The sequence below is a fragment of the Lepisosteus oculatus genome, chromosome 17, assembly GCF_040954835.1.
Source record: "Lepisosteus oculatus isolate fLepOcu1 chromosome 17, fLepOcu1.hap2, whole genome shotgun sequence".
NCBI lineage: Eukaryota > Metazoa > Chordata > Actinopteri > Semionotiformes > Lepisosteidae > Lepisosteus > Lepisosteus oculatus.
Genome location: NC_090712.1, coordinates 2512048 through 2529146, shown reverse-complemented (window position 1 = coordinate 2529146; position 17099 = coordinate 2512048). Strand labels below are relative to the sequence as shown.

The 17099-nt window shown below is 42.0% G+C and overlaps 2 protein-coding genes across 5 annotated transcripts; one reads left to right on the top strand and one right to left on the bottom strand.

The window, feature by feature from the left end:
* Positions 1–2158: 2158 nt before the first annotated feature.
* Positions 2159–11037, bottom strand: ppm1g (protein phosphatase, Mg2+/Mn2+ dependent, 1G). Its single transcript, XM_006638410.3, has 10 exons — positions 10491–11037; positions 8662–8731; positions 7321–7406; positions 6551–6680; positions 5670–6151; positions 5049–5165; positions 4255–4489; positions 3564–3693; positions 3165–3264; positions 2159–2874 (listed from the first exon to the last, which is right to left on the bottom strand). Exons 1-10 carry the CDS (start codon positions 10599–10601, stop codon positions 2686–2688), a joined length of 1650 nt encoding a protein of 549 aa, XP_006638473.1. The 5' UTR covers positions 10602–11037; the 3' UTR covers positions 2159–2685.
* On the top strand, positions 10144–15571 carry c17h6orf120 (chromosome 17 C6orf120 homolog). 4 transcript variants are annotated; one of them, XM_069179877.1, is made up of 2 exons: positions 10144–10218; positions 14789–15571. In XM_069179877.1, exon 2 carries the CDS (start codon positions 14846–14848, stop codon positions 15401–15403), a length of 558 nt encoding a protein of 185 aa, XP_069035978.1. In that variant the 5' UTR covers positions 10144–10218; positions 14789–14845; the 3' UTR covers positions 15404–15571. The 4 variants fall into 4 exon arrangements, with proteins under 4 accessions (XP_069035978.1, XP_006638472.1, XP_015217911.1 ...); XM_006638409.3 differs by lacking the exon at positions 10144–10218 and adding an exon at positions 12594–12677; XM_015362425.2 differs by lacking the exon at positions 10144–10218 and adding an exon at positions 12633–12714.
* The last annotated feature ends 1528 nt before the right edge of the window (positions 15572–17099 follow it).

Here is a 17099-nt window from a genome sequence, read left to right as displayed (position 1 = left end):
ACACCTCATTAACACATTTGAGTCCAAAAATATTTTAGAATCTTACTGTTCAGAGTACAACTCGTTTCCTCGTTGTGCCTGAAACCTGAAAGCCCACCTTGCCACTATAAAACCAACAAGAGTTTTGAGACACGTTAGTTTCCATTTTTAGATTTATTGACAATGCAAGAAACAATGTCATCTGATTTCTGAACTGTTTTAATCATCCTAACTAATACAAAGATGCTTTGGAAAAGTTCCAATATATATACACATTTAAAATACTTCATATATAAAATGTTTGCAATTGACCCGTTGCAGAAAGCCTGGAGAGAGAGAAGAAAGAGACACCATTAAGATAAACATGAAAAAATCAAGATGCTAATAAAGATTTCAGAGATCTAGTTTAGTGGCACACAACTCTAGTCTCAGAGGTCTGCAATGTCTGTCAGTTTTTCTCTCACCTCTTCAGCTCAATGAGATCATTAAGAGCATAATAATTTAAATGGACCAATTTCAAATGTCTCAAAGATCTTCATCTGCGGATGATTTAAAAGAAACCCTCCTGGATTCTTGCTCTCGGGAACTGGAGTTGTGCACCATTGTATTTTTTGATAAGACTACATCGTCGAGGTAGACGTGTGGTCATCTCCTTCTTACGTGCTACAGCAGTATAGGCCCGGTTCAGCCCCGGACATCACAGTTCGGGAGGACTTAGAGATGAAGTCCACTCTGGTCAAATAATTCTTTAAAAATAGCAAAAACGAAGTAAAAATAGAAACTCTGTGACTCCTGAGGAATGGCCAACCAGGAATTACTGACTGCCCTCTGAAACCGATCAGCTAGGCCAGTGAAAGATATTCCAAAGCCTCTAGATTTATTTGAAGAATTCACTTTTTTTGCAGTTTCAAAAGGGGTCTGATTAACTGTGTTACAGTGTAAGGCTACATTTTCAGTGTTTACTTTGTTCATGTGACACCTAACTTACCTTTGGCTCTGCTTCCCGGGTAAAAACACAGCAATTATGAAACAAGGAGAGCTGCCTTGCAATTAAGTTCTCAGCCTCACAGTTTGGTGCCACGAGTTCCTGCAGGAGTTGACAGGTGGAAATACTGATCACCAATGTCATTGCTTGTTTCATTACTTTCAGTCCTGTACGCTCCCAACTTATAGCTCCATACTGCCGGGCATTTATTTGCACCAGCGGTGAAGGGAGACATCCCGATATATAATACTGGAAAAATTACAATACTGAAAACAATTATAGCCAATATATCTACCCAGGGGACAGTGAATACATTCTCAGGTGTGGTTTAGTAAAGACACAATGGCTGATAATGGCTTTTTGAAGGGAGGTAGGTTGCTATAAAACAAGAACCAAAAACGTGGAACACTGACTGTAAGGCAGGGAGGATGTCAGGTCCTCAGGGGCCACAGAGCATTTTGTTAAGACCCCTTTCTAATTATTCTAATACTTCGCCTTTGAGGTCAAATTGGACTTTATTCACACAGCACAATGCCCACAATCCATTTGAAGGCTTGGAGAGAAGTCCTAAATTTCATTAGTACATCAGGTGAGACAAACCATTTAGCTGTAAATGTGGGTCTGATATCAGACAAAAAACAATGGTCCTCCAGGAATAAAGCCAGACTCCCCCCAGATGAAACAATTTTCTAAATTCCATCATCTCTCTCTTTGTAGGTACACTATAGTCTCATTACAACTAAGTGCTTGACACAAAATATTTACCTTCAATATCCATCATGGGAATTCATTTTCTTATCCTTTCATTCCCTTTGCTAAAAAACAATTAAGCTTTTTGGCAAACCAAACGGACCACATTGGGAAGCCTTGTTTTGAAATCCCTGAATGAATAAGAATCAGAAATAAGACTAAAAGATTTCTTTTGATCAGTGGCCCCTAGCTCTGGTCCTTGAGAACCCTGACCCTCCAGGATCTATGGGTCTGTCTGCAATTGGAGGTTGAAGAGCTCGCTCATTTTGACTAACCAAGCCAATAACGCGTTTAATTAAGGTAATGAGAACTGAGCTGGATATAAAACCAAAGATCCCTGAAGCTGTCGGGATCTTTGTGGTGAGACTTCGGCTTCCCATATGCTTAAGCTTTCTACTGGAAAATAAAAATCCAAAACAAAACAGACCAGATCTTTTCTGCATGTTAATTTTTTAAAAAATGTATTTGAATGTACTTACATATTGGTGTTGAAGGAATAGGCACCATATGTCACATTGCTCCACAATTACCCAAAAAAAGTTAATGCAATCTTTAGACTAAAAGTTGACAAATATGGAAAAGAACATATATACATGTTACATTGTACATTGAAATCCACAGACGTCTTTCATCTTTCTTAAAACATAATCCTTCTTTGTAGTTCATATTTGAGCACTGGAATATCATGGGAGAGGCATGTTTATGATCATGTGGCAAGGAGGGGGGGGGAGGGGGAACGACAACATATGACATACTAAACAGACTGATGGAAAATAAAAATTAACGAACAGTTCCTGATTTACATGTACAATTTCTCCATATTTAAGATAATCTAATAGAAATCCCCCCGATGAACAAGGACATTCTTCAAAGCTGAATACTTCGGCAAAAATCCTTTAAAAAAAAAATAAGGAAAAAAAGTCTGAAGTCTGATTTGTTTCTAAAAAGGATCAACCCATTTAACGGGACGGCTATTCTGTTTTAGACTTCTTGCTGTCGTTCCCATTTTTCTCGGCTGCGCTCTCCTCTGGTTTGCGCTTCTTGCTCCCCTCGGCCGGGCTGGAGGAGGGCTGTGGCGTGAAGGTGACGATGACGCAGGTCATGTTGTCACATCCGGTTCCGTCCCCTGAGGTGTCGGGAGCCAAGCAGTGATCCAGCAGCTGCCACGAGAGAGGAAACAGCATCTAGCAATGATTTGGGCCTGTCTCGCCTGGTTTTTCTTTAAGTTGGAATTTATATATTTGCGACGGCCATTTTTACAGCTTAAAATACGGCTGGATGGCATAGAGACCTTGCTCATTTAAGAACTGCTAGCACCTGAATATCAAAGCAACAGACAAGTGTTTGAATATCTGTGCCCTTGTGGAGAAGATGCACATTAAGGTCATCATAACCATATTTAAATTCTCTCTTTACGTTTAAGTGTCGCTCCAAGGAATACATAACCTACCTCTTCAACAATGGAGGACAGTAGTCGAACTTCACCATTTTCATTTGGCTTTATTCTCTCACTGACAAAGTCTATTACTTCCTGGCTGCTCATGACATTCCTGCAGAAGAGAATTACATTTGTTTAGAGACATGCTGTCCATACTTACCTAAAATATAAAGAAACAACAGAGAAATAAAAAGCCAGAAAGATCGTGGTGCAGGTGGGTGCACTGTGTCTCTTCTGAGATCATTCTTCATTCTGGGTTATCATGCCTTTAAGAATGTGTAACTACTAAATGACGAACGCAAGTTTCTACACTTTTCAAAATGTATAACATTTGCAGTTTCACCCTTCCTGCAAGTCAGGAATGAACTGATTGACTGATCTCCCTCCCCAGCAACCCCTCTCCTTACTTACCAGATTCCATCGCAGGCAATGACCATGAAGTCATGGTCTTTGTTCAGAGTCAACACTTTGACATCGGGTAAAGCTGAAATCATCTGCTCTTCGGGAGGCAGGGCTTTATTCCGTTTGTAAAAGTGATCGCCTGAAATAACACAACATCACAATAACTTATTCAGGCGGCACATTAGCATTGCTGTCTTGCAGCACTGGGTCCCTGGGTGCAATCCTGGACCTGGACTGCTATCTCTGTGGAGTTTATATATTCTCCCTGTGTTCGTGTGGGTTTCCTCCAAAACCTACAATCCAAAATGGATGGATGGCTGAACCGATTCAGGTTGCATCCAGCAAATGTGAACAGAAGCCATCATGTTTTGACCATTTATCAAATGGACTGCACCGTCTTCAACACTAGAGAACCCCGAAAACCTGTTCACCCAAGACAAGGTGGGTAAATCTTCAGAGAACATAGTGGGATGTTTTTCAGCATTACTGAATTTAAGATAAATATGCCTGGCACTATCAAAAAGCTATCGGTTGGTTCCTTTGAATTCTACAAGATAGCTGACTGAAAAGCATTACATCTAATATAATGATCAAAGCACCCAGATCTTCCAAATCCTTGAGCTGATGCACCATGAGACGTGCTATTTATATATATATAATAATGGTGCTATCTCACATAGGAAAATAAAACAGCTCTTACCAATGGCTCTGGAGAGATTGAGCCCCCCGTTGACTCTCCCATCCATAGTAACTTTGCCGCCTGCGTTCTTGATCCTCGCCAGCTCCACCTCGTCCTCTGGCTTGTGGTCATAGGACATGTCCACTGCTTTCCCCTTCTCGGACACCACGCAGCGCGAGTCGCCGGCGTTGGCCACAATCAGCTGTTTTCCTCGGATCAGAGCTACAACTGCTGTGGTCCCACTGTCTGAGCCAGGCTAAACACGAGGGAGAGCAATGTACAGAGTCCTGGTGTTCCAAATCCCCACCATCTCTGCAGACCTTTATCCACAGGTGTATTGAGTACAACTTACAATCTGGAAATCTGTGTGCTTCGAGAAAGGAGTTTTCTGGATCTTGTTGCGAGTTTGCATAAATCGTCCTTAACCTTTTTCTTTTCAATTTCTGTTCTACATACCCTACCTTTGCAGGGCAAATTTAGAAAGAAAACAAGCTTGCCAGATAGACTGCATTCTAGTTTGAGAATTTTTTTTTTTCGAAGTTGACATGCTTGAATCAAGCTAAACTCTTGTTTTTTCAATCACAAAGTATCAAGACAGAAAATCCTCTGAAAGTTCTGATTTTCAAAAGAAATTTAAATGATGTAACTCATGGACTTTGGAAAAAGTTCAATGTTTGATATTTTCAATTAAAAAAATCTCATGTTTTTTGTTACCCAAATAAGACAAGAAGTTCTCAGTAATGCAATTTTTTAATCTACGTACCCATAGAACAGAATAGAACAAGGAACTACATAGAACAGAAACAAGGAAATACCTCCTCTTTTCCATCCATTCCAGGAAGGCACATTTCTTCATCCTCTGCGTCACTGTCCTCCTCCTCTTCATCTTCCTCTGTACTGCTGTATTCTCCTTCATCTTCCTCGCTTCCATCCTTTACGAGAGAAAATATTTAATCTTGAACCGTGAAACACACTGTTAATGCCTCAAAGTTTCTTTACAAGAATGCAGTCAGAAATGACTAAACTGAGAATGAAGGACAGGATTCTCTTGTAACCCAGAAAGATCAACAGAGACTATCACTGTCAAAGCTCCGATCTATGCGAATTGCAATACAGTTTTAGTAGCTTGTTTATTTTAATCATGGCTTCTATTGACATTTAAACTTTACACATCACCTGCAAACAAGTACAAAATACTTACTGAAAACTACAAGTAATTTAATCAGTGGTTTCAGAAATTTGTCTAACCTTCTGTTCAGAAGTAGAAATATTATAGTCACACAATTGTGAATATGAAATCTTGACCCCCGAAACAGATCAGTTCTTTTCATCATGGTAGAGCAGACAGGCATTGTTAACCAAGTACTGTGAAAGCGTGTTTTGCGATAGTAAGATTTGGGGAGAAACGTCGAAGCCCAGAATCCTGTCACACGCACCTCTTCCTCGCTGTCTTCCTCCTCTTCGTCCTCTGCTTCTTCTGACTCGTCACTGTCCTCAAAGAACTTGGACTTGGAGCTCCACTGTGGCTGCGCCGCAGAGGAGGAACAGGAGGGTCCGGCGTCCCCCGTGGGCGACGCGGCCTCCCCCTCGGCCTGGGGTTTATCGGCGGGGCAGGGGCCCGACCCCCCGTCGCCAGAACTCCGGCTGCCCCTCGCATCCGAGCCGGAGCTCTTCCCTGCCGCGGGTTTGGGCTTGCCGTTCTTTCCACCCGGCTCCGAGTTCGTGCCCCCGGCCTCCCCGTTAATGTCCTTGTCCGGACAGGCGTCCTCTCCGTCCTCCGGCCCGGCTGCCTTCTTCGTGGGGTGGCAGGGTTTCTTCGCGTTTTTGATCGAGTTGAGGTTCTGCCCGTAGCGGATCAGCAGCTCCTCGATCGTCATCGTGGCCTCTTCGTGCAGCAGGGCCGCCTCTTCGTTGTCGACTGCGCCGACGAAGACGGAGGAAGAAACAGGCATGAACCATGTGACAACATCATTACCGTTCGCCTTAGCAGAGCTTTGACCTGGAAAGACGCTTTATAAATAATGTGTTGTAAAACAGCACGTAGGAATAACAGCACATCAGTGCACAGCTGGCATTGTTGCAACAAACCACGTTTTACTGCTCTCTTGTAGGAAATATTATCTAAAACATTTAATTGAATTCAGTAAGACTACAGGCACTTTACAGAGAGCAAGGTTGTATTTCTTTCTATTCAAACACTGACTCTAGCGGCTCTAGGTCACAACCTATGCAGCACATCTACTACCTTTCAAAATGCAAATGTACGCAATTCAATGCCTTCTATCTGACACGATACGGCGCTCAAAGGGAATCTTACCGTCGTCTTCATCAGCCACTCTCTCTTTCACTTCATCCTCCTGAGGTCGGCCAGCAATCTGCGCCAGCTCTTTGACCACTTCATCCATGGTCATCCGGCTATCAATGGCCAGAAAGGCGTCTTCTAGAGCCTAGAGCACATTTCAAACCACAGATCAGTGTCAAACCCCAAGGAATCTGCACCACGCACACTGGAGCCTAACAGGAAACAAGTTTTGCTTCAGTCCGAATAACTAACTTCTCGTGCTACCTTGCTGCTCACAATCTGTACTATGAGCTGGTTCACCGGTGAAGAATTTGAGTTTGGCTCAAAGTTCTATATATAAAAGTCTAATGTATTGCTGGGAAACACTTTCGGAGCTCACTTTAGCACTTAGGACAAAATTAATTTAATTCTGCTTTTCTAGGTAACTAGGTATACAGCTCGTTTTTACAGGATTTCAACTTTTGTCTATGGTTATTTTACTGTTTTTTTTTAAACCACAAGAAAGTCACAACATACTACAGCCCATGTCAATTCCCATCCGTGATGGCTGTAGCCCTCTAACTTTAAAAAAAGTACCCGAACAGGCTTCACACAAGAGGCCTCGGACAGCATCGCTGGCTAGTAGAAACATCTATTCACGTTTAGGCACACAAACATCATCAGCCAGAAGTGATCCTCTGCCATCGCTACTAGTTTAATTGTGCCTCATTAAAGTTCAGGAATTGTTTAGAAGAGAAAGCTCCGCCCACGAGCTGGAAAAGGTTCTAACACACGTCTAACCTTACCTTCTGTAGCTTGCCATCCTTGTACGTCTTCTGTTCCATTATAATTTCAGGGAGGTATTTGGAACAGTATAAAGCAACTTCTTCACCTTTGAAAAGACAATCACACAAGGTGTTTTTTTACAGGGACAAGGAAAACCAAACACTCTTCTTACTAGAAATCCATTCGTTCAGCTATTTCTCTTCCCCAGCAAAATCTCCTTTCATTATAACATACAGAGCGATACAAACGAGAGGTCATTCTGGGCGAATTGTAAAAGGACATCTCCCTGGTTCTGAAGGGAATTTTACTTAAAGCCCAACAGGTAACTGCCCTCTTTAGTGACAGAAGGGCCATCAGCGCCTCTTTACTAGGCTGCTGGAGCTCACAGTCATTCTTCTTCCATCAGCGACCAGAAAGACGCTGCTACAGTTCATCCAGGACTGGAACCACACAGAGACCCCGAGAGCCTTCAGGTACAAAATGGAGGCTTATTCTCCTTGTGGGCAAACTGACTTATTCGCCTCCCGGCATTATAGGTGTTTTTTCTTCCCAATCTTTGTATGGTGATATTGATTGGTACAAGTCTTTGTATGAATCAAGGAAGAATTGAACATTATACTAACTAAAATGCTTAAGAGTGAAAAAATGAATGTTTCAAACATTTGCTCAGTTAATTCTATCAAATACACTCAGTCCTCAACATACAAACGATCAAGATATGCACATCCGTACATAAGAACAGCACATGAACAGAATCCCCAAGAAATCTGAAGAATTTCACATGATGGAGTGGTGAATTAACTCACTGTATCGCTCACTAGCATACTGAAGGGCTGCTGCTGCTCAATGTTACTGGGTACAGTGAGCTGCTGACTGACTGGCAGCGTGGATGTGCTAACGTTAACATCCAACTTTTGCTTTATGATTTTGAGGTTACTATGAGTTATAAATGCCCTCAAAAATGGCTGAGGAAGGAGATAGGCAAAGTGACAAAGATGAATCAAATCCTAAAAGAAGAAGATGGAATGAAAGTGGAGATCACAAAAACGCTGTCTTGCCTTTGCAATGCTCTTGGTCTTAATCATCTGACTACTGGGACAATTATTCAGTGGACAGAGAATTCTGGAACATGTTAAAGCTTCCAGAAATTGTGCTGACTTAAGAACAACTTGAAGTATGAAAAGGCTTTAAAAAAACAACCTTTCTGTGGACTGAGTGTATTTGTCAAATAGTCTCCTGGCTGCTAGCAACCTACACTGTCACTGTGTATAAACCTAAGGTGTTCCAAGACCAGTAAAAACAGTGCAGGACAATACAGCAGAATAAAACAAGCCAGTTCCCCCCTTGTTTGCCGATACTACCTCCGTGCCCATCGTACACCGCGAACATGGCTGTCTCCTCATCCAGGTCTGGAATACAATTATGAGCATCCTGGAAAGAGGAAACAAAACAACATCACTTCACGGAGCAAAAGTCCAACAAACGGCAGCAGTCCATCGCCCCTTAAAAAGAAGATGATGGGCGCGAGCAGTTTTTTTAACATCTTAGTATTGGCAATGATTTCTCCGTTATAACCTTAAATTGCGTGTAGCCACGGGACACGAAAACAATCCCCCTGGACCACATACAAGGGGAGAAAGCCTTTTGTAGATGGCTCCTCCGACTCGCCCACCTTTGAGCCTCAGTCCAGGGCTGGAGGTCCAGCCCCAGGGAGAGGAGAGGCACTCCCCCATCGACGGCACCACGCGCTCGCAGGTAGCCCAGAGACCACAGACCACAGGATCGCCAGCGCCGCCGAGAGCCGAGCGAGCCAACACTACCCTCATCACCGGCTGAGCACCAGTGCTTCTGTCGGCGAGCGACGTGTCCCTGACTCGAACCCGTGACACCTAGATGAGTGAATCCGTGCTCGGGGAAGAGTCCTTCCGAGCTGAGGCACAGAGCACAGGCAGCTTCACTGGTTCAAGGCAAACCAAAGAGCTCCAGTTTGAAAGGAAGAATAAAGCCCTTCAATTCAGTCACTTAAAGCTGTTTGTAAATAAGAGCCAGCAGTTCCGACTTTTCTTTCAAAGACTCAGAGACTCATCTCCCCTGTTATGGGTACACAGCTGGTTATCAATACACCACCAGCTCCTTGTGAAAAGAGCTGCCTTTCACAATCTCCATCTCCAGGGCTGTCTGAAGCTGGTATTCAAAGCCTCCGTGTTGCAGCACGTGATGGATTGTCAATGCGGTGCATTTCAGGCTTGCATGAAAAACATGTGCATAGAATTTTGTAAAACATACCGATGTAACAGGGTGCTTCAGCTGTCTATACGTTTTATTTCAGATATGCTAGTATGACAAGGGACATGAATTCTAAATGAGTATAAGTCATTATCAGACATCTGGCCTACTGCTTGCAAACACTCATAATGGTTGTAGGATTGCTCAAGAATAGCAGCACTATCTCCATGCTAGCATAGGTTAATACAGATGCCTACAATAATTAACCCTCACAGCCATTTCCCAGCTCTGGTTGGTATGTAAATGTAATGGCTTAATTCAACCCTTGAAGATAAAGGCTGGAGATCCCCTGCTCTGTCGTGTACATCCACATTTTCCTATACTTGCAGACAGATCCCAATAATTCTTCTAGAATGCCATTTATCTGCAGCACAGCCTTTTCGCCTCAACCTCCTCCAATACCGTAAGCATGAAGTCTAAAAAAGTCTTGAAGGCCAGCTATGGGGAGCAGACTCGGCACCTGCGAGTTTGCGAAATGCTCCGATGACTGAGCTACAAGTGCCCGTGACGTGGTCGGGGGGAGAATTCAACGCGGAGGCTCAAAACTGTGTAAGACTAAAGCGCCAGAAGGAGTCTCGGACTGTGGAAAATCAGATCCGGAGTAAATAAAACAACGGCTTGCGTTTCTAGAGGTAACAAAATATTTTCATTCAATTCCCGCGCCGTAAAAGTAGACGAATAACAAAGCCAGCACGTTTCTAGCTTTCTCTCAAAGGGTGTTAGGCAATTTAATAGAAGAGCTTAAAAAAAACTGAAGTGTTTTAAGATTCCCAAGTGCCAAGATGAGGTGTTCGAAAAGCCGGGAGGGTTTTATCAAAAGTGGAGAGAATGAGTGGGATTGTGCCCCGTGTTTCAGCTCGGAGCGCCAAGGACCTTTATAAAGCCAGCGACGGAGAGCTCTTACCTCCATTGAAACCCGCCAGCCTTGCATGGCTGCAAATCCGTAGCTCAGACTTGTATTCCCTCCATCGGCTGTGGTTTTTACAGTGTTGGGCTGCGACAAGTAAGCCCCCATTATGTAAAAAAAAACGTAGCCAACAACAAGAAATCCCCGGGAAACGCGGAATGCTTGACAAAACACCCCAAAAAATGCGAAGCCAAAAAAAAAAATAACAACCAGCCAACCTAGCCCTGAACCCCAATGAACATTTAATGGACTTCCAATTTCATTACAGTTTTATTCGGCGACAAATTACACAGGTAAGAGTCAGTGAAGACGTCTTGGCTTCTAACTCCTACTAGTTAACGTGATCGGAATAAGTGGATGGGGGCGTCTCTCGGTTGGAAAACTGCAAAGGCTAGACGCGAAAGTACTCGAGAATGAACAAATCTTGTGTCCCCTGCTCTTTGAGATCACGGAAAACGCTGAAAAATGCCAGCACGTGTAACACAAACCATTATCAACAACCTCCACAAGCCGACCAGAGGAGGCAGAAAGGAAGCGGAAGAGGGCTGGAAATGCAAACGCGCATGTCCGTCTGGAAGCCGTTACCGTAGTTACTCTACGGCGCGCGCCTTCGAAATCTGCAGCATATAAAATATCTTTCAGGTTCGACAAGAACATAACTTCATTGTGCACAAGGGTCATATCATCTTATGAAAAGACACTTTTCATAGGAGAAAAAAACTTGACTATTCTGACAATACAGTCAGATTTATGCGCGCTTCTCGAGAAACACTGTGCACTGAACAGCATGCGGTTTTACTGAAACCAAGAGTAAAAGGGAATTCGATATCAAAAGCTTTAGTGTAAGATAGAAAGTTTTAAAATGTTGACAACATAGCCCCGGAGAGTGCCGACGTGTTGCACGTGGCTCCTTGTCTGTACGTCTTTGTGTGTTTTGTGTTGTGGGCTTTTTGTATCCAACCTGCTCTTGCTTGCGGATATCGGATCAATATTTTTTTACTCAAACTTAGGTACACCTTATTTGGATCTAAATAAACTTTGGGTGATTCCTTAGTGTCTGTGAATCGGAGCATACATATAAATAAACTTTGCATTGCACTAGTGCACACGACAAGTAAACTGAATTGAACTGGGTCTCAGTATCTTTGAAGAATTTCCACAGAACTGGGCAGAGTGGGAAAACTGATGTACTGTAACGCGAAGAACTGGACTGTATGCAAGAGATAACTCCTGAACAGAACCCGGGGCTGGACCATTCAGCATCTTATATATATTCAGGAGAAACATGTAAACAGTCCTCTATACATTTCACAGGGAGTCAGTGCAATTTACAGGGGACAGACGTTCTGGACCTGGGATGCTGTCTGCATGTTCTCACTCTGTTTGCTTGGGTTTCCTCCTACAGTCCCCAAAAAATGATGGTCGGTTAATTGGCATCTGGGAAAATTGGCCCTGGTGTGTGTGTGTGTGTCTGCCCTGCGATGGACTGGTGTCCAGTATTACTTGCTGGGATAGACTCCAGGTCCCCTGTCACTCTGCACTGGATAGAATGGTTAGAAAATGGATGGATATATTTCACTTATTTTAAATTGAACACACATTATGATCCAATACATTGTATCAATATGGTTCTGTATTGTAGATTTGATTACCCAGTACAGAAGAGCACCATGACCTGAATTTTGTGTGAGTCTACAGATCAGCCTCACAGTTCCATTATTGTAGTGTTTTGATTGGCATATAATTAGTTGTGTATATAAAGTTTTAAAAAGTTGTAAGTAAAAAAATGTTTTACAGCCCAGCATATATTCTAACATGGGGAGAAACCTGTCATGAATTCATAAGTTGTGAAAACTCCCTGTGTTTGTTTTACAAAGCTGTTTTAGGATTTGGGATTTTAGAGTGTCTTGTTGAAGGTTTGATTATACTGATTAGAATTCAATATATACTGATTAAGTAGTTTCATAGTTCAGGACTATGTTTTTTTACGGACAATAAGGGACTGTATTATATACTCTACCAATATGGTAACGGACTACACGTCTGAGCGAGCGTGACTATAGCACATCTAGAAATCTTGTTCTATCTATGGTAGTTGAACGAGAGGCCTTGCGTTCTCGCGAGGTTGAACGGTATTTGCGTGCCTCCTGGCATGGTGGAGAAATGGAGCAAGAGTTGCTTTCGGTAAGAATCGTGTTAAACACAACAAGGTTGAGTTATGGTAAAGGTTTGTTTTAATTTTTTTTTTGCACGTGCATTTGTAGTTTTTATTTTGTACGTGATTAATCGTTATTCGGGGTTTAATTGTCCTAAGCAAGGATCGCTGTTCAGGGTGTATCGTAAGAGCTCTAGTCTTAAGTTAACTTTTTTCAGCTTGTGGCCGTCTTTGACCGCTGTCAAATGCTGACGTTTGTCAGTTTTTGTTTTCAGATCACGCTTATGTTTACGGAAGGACATTGGGCTGAGTGCTAAAGGGTTTTTATTTTTAATTCGACGCAGTTCTACAATATCTAAGCCTTGCTCTTTTTATAAACGCGAAGAGCGTGACATTATTTATACTGTTCACCCGGAGCTCCGTAGCAACAACAGATGCCTTTTATATTTTACAAGTGACTTCTTTGTTTCTAAGCAGCTTGTACTGTAGCGCACGTACTGTAAATTGAACTTTGTTCTACCTTTAGGGCTTATGCTAAAATGTTGGTGAAATAAGCTGGGATCCTGAGCCAATGGCAAAATCGCATTTTATTTCTTTAGTGATGAAACATCGATTTAAAGAAAAAAACCCGGATCTTTAAAGCCAACCATATTCCCCTCCATATCTTCATATGTAATAGAAAAAAAAAGTTCGGTTTGTAGGCCTAAGTTGATTGCTGTAGCTGGTACGCTTGAAAGTCTGCATCTTTGTTTTTCCAATCAGCTGGTTTAGGGTTGATAGTGCAAGTGCCTGTGAAATTAATCCCACATTTAATGATGATCAAGTGGACAGATGTGGAAGAGATCTGCGTGGCTGGTATTACAAACTACTGTTGCGTTGGAACACTTTGGTCCCTATATAAGCTGAGATGGGTCAAGACCAGTGCTGCAGAACTCTGGTGTCTTTGGGTGCCACTTAACTGAACTGATGCTTTGCTTTACTTGACCAATGCAACACTTCACGAATGGTTACTAATGTAACAAGATAAAAACTGCAGGATCTGTTGCCCATAAAGCAAGGGGTGTTTGTTTCTTTACAGTAAACAAAGTATGTGTCTTTTTATGTTTTACCAGTAAGCCATTCTCATCTTTTAACTTCTTATATTTTCAGTCAGAATGCCTTTGTGAGAAATCATATACGTTTTCAAATATACATTTTTACATACTGACCATATATCTGTTTTTAATCAATATATTATTTTGAATTGGACTGAACTCGGCAGAAATCGACAGGGTTTACAGTGAACTTGAATACATCATCTAATTGAGGCTTTTCTACTATCTCTTGAGATTCTGTGATGACAAGTAATATACTGTATGAGTAAATTATCTTATAATTCATGAGTGAAAACGAAACTGAGACAGCAGTTTTGTTTTCCCCAGTTCCTAAATTATTGATCTCATGAACTCTGGTTTCCTCAGAATCCTAAGATATTATTTTCTGCTCTTGGCAAAATGAGTAAGAAACATAATTATTCTAGGACAGCTTCACCCAGGCACCAGCTTCTTGTCCGTGAGTCTGCAATTTTCATGCAAATGTCTACAAAAGGAGAACTGTAAACTGTCAGATATAATATGTGTTATTACAAGCAGTGCATTACTGGTGCTTATGAACGCAAATGCTTCTGTACTATTAATAGCTCAGACGCTGTGAAGCCATAGTAGGGATTGGATATGAGCTTCCATGTTACCACAGGTGTCAGCTTACAGTCTGGGTGTTTGGTATGACTCTTCAAACCAGGTATAGAAACTACAGCATGGTTTTTATTTAGGCTTATATGTCATACAATTTAAAATCACTGCCTTGAGAGGTTTGCTAGTTTGTTCCTTTAATTTGTATTCTTCCTCATACATGTAAATGAAATCTATTTCTGCTGCGCCCTGCTGTGCTACTTATTCTGATACATTAGAGTGCATGTGGAACTGGGCTGTAAAATGTGATTTCCAAAGAAATACAACAAGCCAGTTATGGAACAGGTCGTGCATTATGAAGAAATGATGTCCAGAGATTTTAAGTTACTCATTTTTATTTTTTCGTGTGATCATAGTTTTATTGCTTGTGTCGGTACCTGGGACTAAACTGCGGTTTTTCTTTATTGCAGGCCATTGACAGATGATAGAGGTTGGGTTCCCTTCCTTGAGGAAAGCCTTTCCCAATCATGGTGCTGCACTGGAGTAAATTGTGCACAGTGCTGTTCCTTTCACAGGCCTGGTGCTTCTTGCACAGCTTTGAGGAGGAAGTCATTCCTGATGAATGGGTTCTCCTGCATGTGGTACAGGGGCATATCGGTGCAGGGAACTACAGCTACTTAAGACTAAACCACAATGGCAAGATCATCCTGCACATGCAGAGCCTCAAAGGTGATGCTGACCTTTATGTTTCTGATAGCACCCTGCACCCCAGTTTTGACACCTACAAACTGCAGTCGGTCACCTGTGGTCAAGACGTAGTCGTGGTGCCCATGGATTTTTCACGCCCCGTGGGCATTGGCATTTATGGGCACCCTTTTCACCAGGAAAGTGAGTTTGAAATGAGAGTCTATTATGACCAGACTGTCCATGAGGATCCTTTTACCAAAGGCTCTTATTCTCCAGAAGACATGGGGAAACAGAAAAGGTACCAGGAGGTCTCTGCGGAGGACATACAGGAGGAAGAATCAGTACTTTGGACCATCATCATTGGAATTCTCAAAATAATACTTGAAATACTGTTTTAAAACAATGCCTAGGCGTCCTCTGTATCCTAAGAAGGCTAACAACTCAAGTTGTTATGGGAAAACGCCACTGTCTCAGTTAACAGATCCTCCTGATCATGTGCAGCAATCTGGAAAAATGGGTTTAAACACGGGGACCAAATGCAGAAATAAAAACGTTTTGGAATTCGATGTGTTATATTTATTTGTGGTAAAAAAAATGTTTATTTGCATTTGGATGGAAAGCACCAGTCAGAACAGCCAACAATATGTACAGTTGCTTTTGTATTGTGGCCCAAATGGTAACATCTTTGTTTTTTTATTTGTCCATCTGGTGAAGTAAATATTATGTCTGGATTTGATTTATAAAGAAACATTGACATTTGAACTGTTTACTCGGGTCTGTTCAGTACTATGCATAAAGGTGGCAGGTGTACATACACAGTGGCCAATAAACTACAACTAACCTACTTTGACCATCATACTTCAGCCACTATTTATGAACTAATATCGAGCATTTCTAATACCTTTCCCTACTGATACAAATACTTTACTGTAAACATTTATAGGGCATCAAATTTCAACCCGGTAATTGAAAGTTTCTTTTGGGAAGAACTTATCTCTAAGAAATAAAGTGATTGGCTAAGATACATTATTCAGAAATGTATTAATTGACAGTAATTATATTTTGAATATGTGTGTCAATACATGTAATATGTATCCACATTCTGTGAAGGCTTTTGACAGTAGCACTGAGGTGGACTTTGTCTTTAAAGCCCATTGAACATAGTGGTGGAATTGCGAAGTTTTTGAGCCCTGAAGGAACAAAACAAGTGACTTTTTCAATATCGCTGAACTGTTCCCTATGGAAGCAGAAGCACGGAAGCTGTCCTGTAGGAATTGTCATCCTCCATATGAGATATTTAACTGGGGTCCTCATATTCTGGCCCTTAAAACTCCCATAGCAATCTTCTCTATAGTCGGGTTGCTAGCACATTAGAACTGCAAATCGCCGGTAGCCATATCACCCTGGAACTCACAACTGGCAGCCCACTGAAGCTCAGCAGGTGTGAGGCTTGTTAGTACCTGGATGGGAGACCTCCTAGGAAAAACTAAGGCTGCTGCTGGAAGAGGTGTTAGTGGGGGCCAGTAGGGGGCGCTCACCCTGTGGTCCATGTGGGTCCTAATGCCCCAGTACAGTGACGGGGACACTATATTGTAAAAAGGCGCCGTCCTTTGGATGAGAAATAAAACCAAGGTACTGACTCTATGGTCATTAAAAATCCCTACTCGAAAAGAGTGTCCTGCCAAATTTCCCCCTGGCCTTTACCAATCATGGCCTCCTAATAATCCCCATCTCTGAACTGGCTTCACCACTCTGTTCTCCTCCCCACTGAGAGCTGGTGTGTGGTGAGTGTACTGGCACACTGTGGCTGTTGTCACATCATCTTTACAGGTGGAGGGGAGTCCCCATTACCTGTAAAGTAGTTTAAGTGGACTGTCCAGAAAAGTGCTACAGTATGTAAGCGTTATCTATTATTATTATTATTATTATTATTATTATTATTATTATTATTTTATTATTATTATAAAATCTTCAAAATGGGGGGATTCAATTCAGTGGTGGGTGAAGGGATTTCTCTTTTATTTATGAAGCATTTTGGAATGAAATATAAAACCAAATAATTTTTATGAGTAGTATTACATGTTGTAAAATTGA